Source organism: Phalacrocorax carbo, chromosome 6, assembly GCF_963921805.1.
Source record: "Phalacrocorax carbo chromosome 6, bPhaCar2.1, whole genome shotgun sequence".
Taxonomy (NCBI): Eukaryota; Metazoa; Chordata; class Aves; order Suliformes; family Phalacrocoracidae; genus Phalacrocorax; species Phalacrocorax carbo.
The window spans coordinates 27,815,242-27,827,591 of record NC_087518.1 but is presented as its reverse complement, the minus strand read 5'-3'; the positions used below and the strand labels follow the sequence as shown (position 1 = coordinate 27,827,591).

Here is a 12,350-nt window from a genome sequence, read left to right as displayed (position 1 = left end):
CAGTCTCCCTCTGTACTGACTAGAAAAATTTTAGGGCCGTCATTAAAATTGGGACATAGTTGTCATAAAAGTAAGTTATGATATTCCTAAGTTAGAGATGTGTTGCAAAATCAGTGTGTTATGAAAGTTTAGTACAACTCACTGTAAAACAGGCAAACTCATTGCTAGTAAAATTCATTATTAACAGATAAACCATAAACTCACAAGTTCTGCATTTGAAAAAAAAAATTGTATCCTTCACATAACAAGAAAGGTGTGTTTTGATCATTCATTTCAACTGATCTTTGCGTTTGATATCTCGGTTCATCAGTACTCTATCATTGCCATTACAAACAGCAACCAAAGATTGCCTCAAACCTGATAGAGGTTTTTTTTGGAAGACCTGATTATTTTAAATTGGGGGGGGAGGGGGGGAGGGGGGAGGGAGCTTGGGTTCTGTTTATTGTGTTTTAAAAAGCTCTGTGTTCCTGCTGAAGTCATGTTGAATCATCTGTTTGGCAGAATGCTTATTCAGGTCATGCCCAAGAAACACAGGAGATTATATCAAAGCATTGCAGTGACTATATAACTTTTGTCAGTGGAATGATTTCTGATTCGAAAAGACCCCAAAAGTTAAAAATACATTATTTTTTTTCAACTAGCAGAAAGCCATAACAACTGTCTCTCTGAAAGAAAACGTGGAAGGATTAGCTAAGTGCCACGTAAAGGCAAAGAGGAATTGATGGACCTTTAGCTTGCAATAGAAGACCTGAAAGCAGGGGAGAGTAAAGTACCCCTGACAGTTCTGGAACACTGAACCTAAACTACGTTTCTTTAAAATTGACAGAGATACTTCCTAAATGAGGAGTCACTGGACTAGGCCCACAATGCTTGTGCTTAGAAGAATAATGTCCTTAAAAGCTTATTCATTTCAGGTTTACTCTAGTGTCATTCCACTAATTTCAATAAAGCAATTTTCGATCAGCAATCAACTATAATCACTTTATGTTAATATAGATTTGACTAGCTAGCTTTCACGATCTCTCTGTTTCTAGGAAGGACTAAAACACTTCTATTTTCTTTCCTTAGGCATCCTTTCAAATTTAATTCATGTCTGACAAATGAGACAAGAAATCAATAGTATGTAGTATATACTGTATAATGACCTGGAAAGTTCTTAAAATAGCTGTGCTTGCTTCAGAATAGGTATTCAGTATTTGGTATACAATTTTTGGCACTGTTACACTTGGCTAAGTTCCCCTGAAAATGTGGTTCAGTAAAACAGAGCCAGACCAAATGGGATGAATCTGTATGCTCATGTTATTTTTAAGTTGCCTCACATAATACGCAGTCCTATACAAATCAGGTTTTATTTTGACCTTCCTGATAATATTTAGGGAAACGTGAATGGAGCAATATTGAAAGCTGGGATTGTTCAACTCTTACAAATATAAAGATTGCATACTGTGCATGTACCATATGTTGCACACATTCCCAGATCTATCCCCTTAAGGAGATTTTAGTGTCAGGACGGCAGTTTGAGTTTCTCAGGTTTTCATAGGCTTTCTTACCTCTGCCTTGGCATGCGAATGAGTGGCTGTTTATGGCATCTCTTACTAAGGCCGAAGAGCTTGTGAACAGTTTTCTGTGCCTTGAGGAAGAGTTGCTTCATGCTGTTTTCTAGTTGCTCATAGCGACGTTGAAAATTAGAATCCATTGTCCACAAATGCATTACAGTAGTTGTGTTCAGGAAATAATTCATGGGCAGCCTTTTCATAAATAATTTGAATTCATCTGAAAAAAAATTAATAGTCTTTAATTATGTAGTTATGGCTATTGTTGCAGCAAAAATGAACTTCCAATTTGTTTTTTCTTGAACTACTTATTTTTTTAAACTTGAACTTCTGCAATTTTAGAATTTAATATTTTAACTCTTTCAAAGTAGAAAGGTAACTACATTTTCAGTCAGCAAAAGTAAATATTTACATAATTTTTAAATCAATGTTAAAAAAATGCAAGCTCTGTCAATATTTCTCAACCTGGATAATATGAAGATTAAATAAGAATCAGTTTCTTACCTTCAAATCTGGGATCTGAAAGTAAATATGCATATAAAGATCAATGTATATTGACTCATTTGGAGAAGATAGGAAACTGTCTTAAAAGGAGTATATCCCAATGCTTATGAAATGCAAGTAAATGTGATTTTCAGGCCAGCTTTCTTTTAGACGCATAATTTCACCTGAAACAAGCCATTAAGGATCAGACTTTCAAAAGTATTTAGAATTGAAATGGAGCATTTCAAAGGATTTTATGGTACTTTGCCACTTCAAAAATGTCCCCATAACTTCTTTTTGACTCCCATCCCCATCTCTAAAGTGGTAAAAAGGAGTTGTTAAATCACAGGATCACTGTTACTGTGAACATCCTATGCTTTGTGACTTGTTCTGGCAGCTCAGTCCACATAAGATACATAGACTGAATCTTATTAACAGAATTTTATTAATCAGTGAGTCCATTTGCATAAGTAGGATAATTTACATGTTAATTTAGGAGGTTTGAACCTAAATAAACTTCCGTCTAAAAGGGCTTTAATTAGTGGGGGAAAAATGAGAAAATGAGTAGTACACTTGAATGCATATGTTTATCCTTTTCCTTTCTTGTTTCCATATTTCAGTATGTTTTCCTGTCTGCCCTCCTGCCTACTGCTATCCTCCCACCCTTCACAATCCTTTTTTTCTTTTGGCTTGTTCCTGCAGTGAAGTCATTTATCCCACAGTTTGGCTCTCACTCTGCCAGATGCTCCCTTTGGTAGTCTACACTTCAGCAGACTATGTGAATGCAATGATCCAACTGACTGAAGTAGCTTCCTGCTTAAAACTAGAGTTACTCATAATATTTAACATTGCTATAATTTTAAGTTTCTCATGGGAAAGGGTTTATTGGGGGACAATGTCTGCTCACATGAAAGAATACTCCATTACCATCATTGTTTGTAAGTCTTTTGGTTTTAGCTTTAGCTTTGGTTTAGCTTTTTTAACAACATTTTTACATAAAGAAGGCAAAAATATTCCTTTTTTTATGGGCGGAGAAGTAAGAAATTTTCTAAATGATCCAGAGTGACCCTTACCCTCATCCTGAGGGATGTGGGGCCATGATGAAATAGAATAGCCCTATTTTGGTATAGAACTTTCTGTGATGGATGAAGATTCATCAGAAGACAAAAAGCATTGAATGGTCTTCTGGAAGGTAAAAAATGAAAGGCAAGAGGCAAAGGTGATGTTTTTATATTTAACAGAGTGGTTTTAATAATTCGTCTGGGAAGTCCTTGGCAACTTGTTACTCATTTTCTCCTTATGCCTTCCTCTTTGGGTAGTAGTCGTCCACTATTCTCCCCTCAAGGAAAGCACCATTGTCCCTCTGCTGTCCCTGGGTACAAATTAAGGGACTGAGGAAAGGAACTGTTACTTTATTTTATAAAGTATTCGGAGCCTACAATCCTTTGCTTTTTCCCTTTCCTAATTTTGTCTAAGAAGTTGGTTCTTATCCTCTGTCCAAAAACAGCAAGTATCTGTTCCAGGGTTTGTAGCTTAATAATTAGGATTAATAGGCATATTTAATTAATTCTACATTACCAGATGACATCTCTGTGAGTCTTAGTGTAGTTTTGTGAAAACCATTTCCCTGTTTTCCCCTTCTCAAATGACAGTTATTCCTTTGTCTTCTTATACTACACATCTCAGTCCTCACTTTCTTTCAAAGATTATGTCTGGCTTGTCTAAATGAGGCACAGCCCCATTGGCTTGCTAAAGCCTTCCAAGCCTAAGGAGTGCATTTTCAAATGTAACAAATTGGTAGTAAAACAAAATGAAAAGAAAGAAAAAAATTAATAGGAAATAAGATTAACTGAACTGTTATAAAGTACATCCTTTAGCAAAGTGCAGATCTGCAGTTTGTATAAATTGGCCAAGCTTTACTGACTTCAGAGGAGTGTACTAACACACGTAAGGAGGATCATATCCAAAAGCCACAACCCTGGCTACTTTTTTTAATCACTAACTTCTCATTTCCCTTCTGTTCTTCTGAGACATTGGTATACCTACTTAAACTCAGTTTCATGAAGTCCAAAACAAACCCAAATCCCTGAGGAGAGAATATGCTCACAAGATGCCTTTTCAGTTTTCATATTGCTGTAGTAACTTATTTAAGAAACATTGTCAGTTTGCTGTCCTTTGCACAATGGCAATAAGCTCTACAGCTAACAACTAATTGGAATCAGTGTTTAGAACTGATAAGGAGGGTTTACACTCCTTAACTTGCAATGCAAAAACATTTCCAATAGGAAATGCTTCTTTTACTCCCTGTAATAAACATCATCTTTGACTATCCCTGTGCCCTGTACGATCATACTAATGAGCACCATAATGGAAGTAAAAAAGACAGAGATAAAATGGGCATGGTTACATAGTGTCTTCTGAAAAAAAAAAAAAAAAAGAGAAGAAAAGATAATGTGCTCATATCTTAAACAGACATATTTCATGATCTGTGAAACTACAACATGAACTCCTATCACTGAGAGATGATTAAACTATTACACTCTAATCAACACATTGTACCAGCCATTCCTGGGGATTAATAGACAGTATTACAGTGCTGGGGGCCATGGAAATTAATACTTATAAAGCATCATACTTGATACAACATATCATATGATTTCAGCACTTCCTCATTTATTTTCACGAGTAGCATATGCAATACCATTTTTTCATATTCTTAACTAATTGTAAATAATGGGGAAAAATGTAAAACTTTTTATGCAGTTGTTGATCCTATAAGTTTATTTAACTTTCATTTTATGGCTGGTCATGTCTGTTTTTCACTTCCCCCTTTCTGCAAGGTAAATCTTCCTTGTATTAACAGTGTTTAGAGACTGAAATGGCATACTATATTTCAGTGGCAAAGAATAAATGAAAAATATAACAATGGGGGCAAACATTATTGCTGAAATCAGCTGAAAATCAGACATATTTAGGCTGTAAGAAATACCTAGAACTTCTTAGCTTGTAACTTGGATTCTCAGTTTTATTCAGTATCAGAGCAGGGCTCAATGCTGAATTCAGTGATTAACATTCTGCATACAGAGCTAGCAAAGACCAGAAAAATGCAGTAAACTTCATCAAAGGATTTGACAACGCTCTGCTACCAGGAAAAAAGGCCCTGCTCTGTGTTGGAAGAGAACAGGACCCCTGATTTCTCTGCTACAAATATTTTGCATATCCCTGGTATTTTGAATTATAAGATCAGTACAAGACTATCACACCTACAAGACCATGGCACTCTTCTGGTTTTGTTTCAGCTGAGGCTGAGTGGTTTATGCAACTTTTGCAGGCTATCACAATGTCTTGTGTTAGCTTGTTTCCTAAGAAAGATCCCTTTTGGAGGATCTGTGGAAGCATCTGAGAAGACAACAGATTTATACCAGCTTGGGAACTCAGAACACCAGGTTAATAAAGGTAACACAGGCTAACATCTGACTGTGCAATGTAATACTGACAATATTAACATGCCACATAGTATCACTGCACTTTCTTCTCCTATTTTCTTTAGATTAAACAGAGCATGTCCATGACTGATCTTTCAAACTGTCATTCATAACATTTTCTTATAAATTATATAGCTACTGTTTCACCAATAAATGCAACAGAGATTATTTCTAGTTTATGGGTGTTAGAACAATTTCTTCCTCACAGACCAAGAAATAGTCTGTGTAAAGAAAGAGAACAAACTTAGCTTCTGCAGTCAAGATAACATGAGCAGGAGGATAAAACAATAATTCCTTTAAGCCATAGCTTGTGCCTAAGGAGGTGTCAGTAATGTACTTTATGGAAGATCAAAATTCCTGAGTCCCCCGGTAAATAGGAAAATTCAAATTTGACTGGATTTCTAACAAAGAAAAATACACAGAGTCCTTTTTTTTTTTTTTTTTTTTTTTTTCCCTGCTGGCTCTGTATTAGAATCACAGAATGTCCTGAGCTGGAAGGTACCTACAAGCATCATCAAGTCCAACTCCTGTCCCTGCACAGGACAACACCAAATTTACACCATATCTCTGAGGGCATTGTCCAAGTGCTTCCTGAATAGCATCAGGCTTGGTGCCATGACTACCTCCCTGGGGAGCCTGTTCCAGTGCTCCACCGCCCTCTGGGTGAAGAACCTTTTCCTAATACCCAACCTAAGCCTCCCCTGGCACATCTTCCTGCCATTCCCTTGGGTCCTATCATTGGTCACTAGAGAGAAGAGATCAGCACCTGCCCCTCCTCCTCCCCTTGTGACGAAGCTGTAGATCTCCTGTCAGTCTCCTCTTCTCTGGGCTGAACAAACCAAGTGCCTCTAGTGCTACTCATACAGTTTCTCCTGTAAATCCTTCACCAACTTTATGGCCCTTCTCTGGACACTCTCTAGTAGCTTTATAACCTTAATGTACTGTGGCACCCAAAAGTGTACACAGTACTCAAGGTGAAGCTGCATGAGTGTAGAGTAGAGCAGGACAATCACCTCCCTCAACCAGCTAGCAGTACAGTGCTTGATGCACCCCAGGATACAGTTAGCCCTCTTGACTGCCAGGGCACACATTATAGTTGAAATGAATGACAGCATATGTGTACATGTGAAGAAATTAAGTGAGAGGACAATCTACTTGCAGTTTAGGAGAATGTAAAGCAAAATACAGTTTGAAAATAACCTGCATTTGGTGATATGTTAAGGAAGAAATTGTTTCACAATGAAGTAAACTGAAAGAAATTTCAGTCATCTTCTCAGCCTAGAAACATCTGTTTCTGGGGTGATGACACTCCATCAAGTTTTATTCTGTCATTTAATGTAATACCATATTCTGATAAGCCCATTTACCTGAAATGAAACAATTTAATCTTATGGAATCAAAACCTTTAGTATTGGAAATTACAACATCATGTTTCAGTAAATATATAACCCTGTCTAATTTTAGATTACATAGTCTCACTTAAACTTAATTTTAATTTTTCACCAACATTCAAATACAGAAAAAGCAATGATATTTTCTGAGCAAAGGCAGCCTGACAATAACTGAAAAAGTATTTTGCCTGGCCAGTTTAAAAAACCTTTATAGACTGAAACATACCATTGACAATAGGCTTATATATAATCTATGTATTTTCTAAAACGAATAAGAATTTGGACTGTAGCAGTTTTTTCATTTAACAAAGCTCAGTAAAAGTATGTCTGTAAGAGAAAACCCCTTTTTACATCATATTATCTTGTCAAAATCTTCCATTAGACAGCAACTGAAATGGGTTGTTTTGTCATTTCTCTAAATGATGCTTTAATGAAACATTTTTCTCCCTTATTTATCTAAGAATAACAATAGAAAAGTCTTTGACAAACTTTGTAGTGAATAAAAAGGTGTATGTTCATTAGTTTGATAGACAGCACTTGTGACACTTCAGCATTGTCTGTAAATTTTATGCATCTGTCGTTCGTACATATGTCCCCTTTTTCTATCAAGCTCCTTAACTTGCTCTAAAGGTACTAAATTTCTGCCATCACAGGGTAGAAGTGTATAATACCTCATGTAAAAACTGTTCTGCTTCAGCTTTAAGAAAATGCTACAGTGGGCTTAAGGCAAATTGACAAAAATCCACTAGTCTTTAACAAGTAAGGGCGTCATTCTATATGTCTGAACAAAACATTATGCAGTCTGATATGCTAGTCCAAATGAAAGCATTTCATACAGTTTCAAAATTAGCTGAAATGAATTCATGTTCTACATTGCATTTCATCTTTTCATCTTATAATGAGAATTACTTGCAAATGACCACTAGTCTTTATAGATCACTACTACTTTTGGAAGCTGTCTCCCTTCTTAAACCGTAACGATAGGATCTGATGTTAAATCAGGCTTGATGTGGCCTTGGGCAGTCTCTAGTCTCTTGCTCCAAGCAGGTCATCTCTGACATCAGACTGGGTTGCTCAGGGTTTGGTCCAGTCTGGTCTTGGCAACTGCTGAGGGTGGAGGCAGCACAACCTCTCTGAGTAACCAAGACTCAACTGGGAAAAAAACTGAGAAAAGTTTCTCCATATCTCCAGTCCAAGTCTCTCTTGTTTCAGTTTATGCAAGTTGTCTCTCACCATACAGAGCCTGGCTATGTCTTCTTGATCCCCTCCCTGCATACAAGATGGCTCCTTTTGGACGCCCAAAGCCTCCATGCCCGAGGTTGACCAAGACCTCCTCCTGTGGCCTCTCTTCCCAGGGTGGGTACTCCAGCCCCAACTGCTCTGGGGACATCACTGATCATGCTCCATTTTGCCAATGCCTTTCCTGTACTGTGGAGCAAAAACTAGATGCAGTATCTCAATGTGGTCTAAAAAGTACTGTGGCTAATCCCCTCCTTGATATCCTGATCATGCTCCTGTTCATACCACCCAGGATGTTGCTGCCCTTGATGCTGTCAGTCCACTACATGCTACTCTCCACTCACTGCCAACAGGCCCCAGGAACTTTCCTGCAGAACTGCTCCTGGCCAGGCAGGTCCGTCCTGGATCTCTGCTGGGGCTTTGCTTGCCCAGGGCAGGGCGTTGCATTTGTCCTTGTTGAACTTCATCAGGTTCCTGTTCCCCCATTCCACCAGCCTGTCCAGGTCCCTCTAGATGGCAGCCATGTTCTTGAGCATATCAACAGGTTCTTGTCCCCTTCCCTCAAATTGGTATAATCTGCAAACTTGATAAGAGTGCACTTCATTGCCTCCTCCAGGTCATTGGTAAAGAAGGTAAACAGAGCAAGTCCTGGAATAGACCCTTGCTGTATTCCACTTGCTACTGGTCTTCAGGTAGGATATGTGAATCCCCTAACCCTATACTCTGTCTCCCACAATATTCCAGTATCCAAGTTAAAATACAGTGGTCTGGATGGAAAGACAAATAAATGGGTAAAATTCCAGTTGCATGGCCAGATTCCACATCTAGAGTCTTGCTAAAACTGAGGTAAATGACATCCATTTCTCTCCCCTCATCCATAAATCAGCATTTTATCATAGAGAGAATGAGGTGGGTTAGACATGATTTACCCAGTCACCATCTTCTTTCTCATGTCCCTTGTGCTAGCTTAACTTTGACTGGCTGCCACATGCCCACCCAGCTGCTCTATCACTCTTCCTCCTTAACAGGACAGGGTGAGAAAATTAGATGAAAAATCTTATGTGTTGAGATAAGGACAGGGGGATCACTTACTAATTATTGACATGGGCAAAACTGACTCAAATTAATTTATTGATGATTTAAAATAGAGTAGGATCATGAGAAAAAAAAGACAAAACTAGAAACACCTTCTCCCCAGCCCTTCCTTCTTCCAAAGCTCAGCTTCACTCCTTACATTCCCAGCTGTTTTATGTCCTCTCTCCCATAAACAGCACAGAGGGATGGAGAATGAAGATCGTGGTCAGTTCATAAGACTTCATCTCTGCAACTCCTTCCTCCTCATACTATTTCTCTACTCCAGCATGGGGTCCCTGCCAGAGGATATAGTCCTTCACAAGCTGCTCCAGCATGGGTCCCCCACAGACCACAGGTCCTGACAGAAATCCTGGTCCTGCATGGGCTCCTCTCCACAGGCTGAAGCTTCCTTCGGTGCATCTCCACCTCCTGCAGAGCGGAATACTCCATGGGCTGCAGTGTGGATATCTGCTCCACTGTGGTCATCCATGGGCTGCAGAGGGACAACCTGCTTCACCATGGTCTTCTCCACAGCCTGCAGGGGAATCTTTGCTCCTGCACGTGGAGCACTTCCCCCTCTCCTTCTTCACAAGTCTTGGTGTCTGCAGGGCTGTTTCTCTCACATTTTCTCACTTCTCTCTCCTACATCTGCTGAGCAGTGTTTTTTACCCTTTCTTAAGTATGCTATCACAGGGGTGCCACCAGTGTCACTGATAGGCTCAGCTTTGGGCAGTGGTTGGTCTGTTTTGGAGTCAGCTGGACTGGCTCTGTCTGACACAGGGGCAGCACCTGGTGTCATCTCAAGACAGCCTACTGCTGCAGCCCCACCCCTACCAAAACCTTGCTACATAAACCCAATACATCTCCAGAAATGTTGTCCAAGAAGACTCAGTCCATGATTTTCCCAGGGCCCCGAGTGAAGCTGATCAAGCAGTAGTTCCCTGGATCATCCTTTCAGACTTTTTTGATGATTGGCATATTTGCTTTTCTCCAGTCATCAGGAATCTTCCCCAGTCCCCATGGTCTTTCAAAACTAGCAGAGAGACAGGCCTTATAGGGATATCATCCAGCTCTCAAAACCCACAGATACAGTCTGTCCTTAAAACCTGGCCAGCTTTCCAGAGCTCCTTTTTCTTCAGAGCTGCCTCGGAGGGAATACCACCTACAAGTTCCCAGAATTAGGTGAAAACTGCTTTTGTGAAGCCCAGCTCTACATTCTGCTGCTCTCCTTAACCATTTCTTTCCAGATCCTGAACACCACTATTTCATGTTGTCTGCAGCCAAAGTTGCCATTGATTATCCCATCCCCAAAGAGCACTTCCTTGTTAGGGAATAGCCAGTCCAGCTCTGTGTCACTCCTGTTGATCCATCCAGTATCTGTATCAAGATATTATTCCTGACACCCTCCAAAAAAATCTTGACTGCTTATGTCCCACAGTGTTGGCTTTTCAGTGGATGCCAGGGAGGTTAAAGTTCCCCACAAGAAGGAGGGTCTGTGATCCAGACATATTCCCAAGTTGCTTAAGGAAGGCTTCATCCACTTCCTCATGTTGACTGGGTGGTCTGTAACACACTCCTACTTCAATGTTACCCTTGCTGGCCTACCCTCTGACCCTGACCCATGAGCTCTCATCCCTGTCATCCATCCCATAGCAGAGCTCCATACATCTGAGCTACTCCTTGACATAGAGTAGCTATGCTCCTCAGCAACTACCCTCCTCATCATCCCTGCCTGTATTTAGTGATGAATTTCCATCCGTCCTTCACAGTACTGCAGTCAGGCAAGCTGTCCCACCCTGTCTCTGCCATCCTAAAAATATTTTGCCTCTGTGACCTCATGAAGAGTTCTGGTTTATTTTCCCTTTACTTAGTAGTAGTAGTAGTAGTAGTAGTAGTAGTAGTAGGACCAAGACACAACATGGGCCTGAGCCATGTAGTCACTCCTGATATTCTCCAGCTCTCCTCTGGTAGTATTGTTGCTACTCGCATGGATGAGCAAAAAGGGGTAATAGTCTAAAATGAGCTGAATGAGCCTCAGCAGTCTCTCGTCAACTTCCCAGATCAAAGTCCCCAGAAAACCTCCCCGGATAGCAGGTCAGGTCAGCAGAGGGGGACCTCTATCTACAAATGCCATTATCCACTGCTTTTTAGGGCCTGCATGTGTGTAGGGCTTGGCTGGCTCCCCAGGACGCTGAACCTATTCTGCAGTCACCGATCTACAGGTGGAAAAGGAGCCATCTTCCTGGTCCAAAAGTCACAAGCCTCCCATTCCCCTATCTTAACAGTCTGCATTTGCCACTTGATGAAGTACAGACTCTAGCTGACCATCATGTGCAGCTGAGGGTTCAGATGCTTGGCTCTGCAGGGATCTGTGAAGCTTCTATTTCTTTTTTAAATCTTCCCTAGTGTTTTGCAGAGGGAATACTATTGCCTCTCTGAGGAGTGATTCATGAGATGATGTTCCAAAGGCAGGTGCCTATAATAATGCCTTTCCAGATTCCTGCCTGTCAGAGGAGAAAATACTTAAGGAACTTGACACTTTGCATTAAGTGAGGATTCAGTTGGTTGTTTTTTGGATTGTTTGATTGTTTTTTTTTTCTTTGGTTGGTTTGTTGTGGTTTTTTTTAAATAGCCGGTTTCCTTGTCTATGCTAATCATTTCTCTACACCTGGTTTTAATATGGTTCCAGCCTTCCTTTCGCACAATTCATTCTAATAGGAAGCCAGAATAAACAGGTAGTATTGCATAAAGAAAATGAGCAACAGTCAGAGCCAATAAGAAATATTCAGACCAAAATCTTTAACTGAAAAACACTAAGGAAATATCTCTAGTAACTCCAGAAATCTATTTACCTACAGAAAAGATGACACAGAGCAACAAAGCAAGCCATCCATCCCTGCTCTGCCAATTTCCTTAACCTCTGTGCCCATTTCAGTGCTGACCTTATCTGCTGATGCTGTAAATAAGCCTACTATTTAATATAAACACTGGGTTATTTTTTTTAGAGGTTAGAAGCTGGAAAGAAGACTACCAATTAATTTCACACACAAGATAAGGAAAGCTGCTAAAGCTATTCATTTCAAAACAAAGAAGGCTCTTAAGCAGAACTATGCAGAGCACAGAAA

The 12,350-nt window shown here is 39.8% G+C and overlaps 1 protein-coding gene across 1 annotated transcript in view; it reads right to left on the bottom strand.

Annotated features, from left to right (window-relative positions):
- The window catches only part of BRINP3 (BMP/retinoic acid inducible neural specific 3), a 226,205-nt gene that overhangs the window by 40,462 nt on the left and 173,393 nt on the right, over window positions 1–12,350 (bottom strand). The window contains exon 7 of the mRNA XM_064454356.1: window positions 1,551–1,773. Coding sequence (XP_064310426.1) covers window positions 1,551–1,773 — 223 coding nt within the window. The remainder of the gene's footprint in view (window positions 1–1,550; window positions 1,774–12,350) is intronic.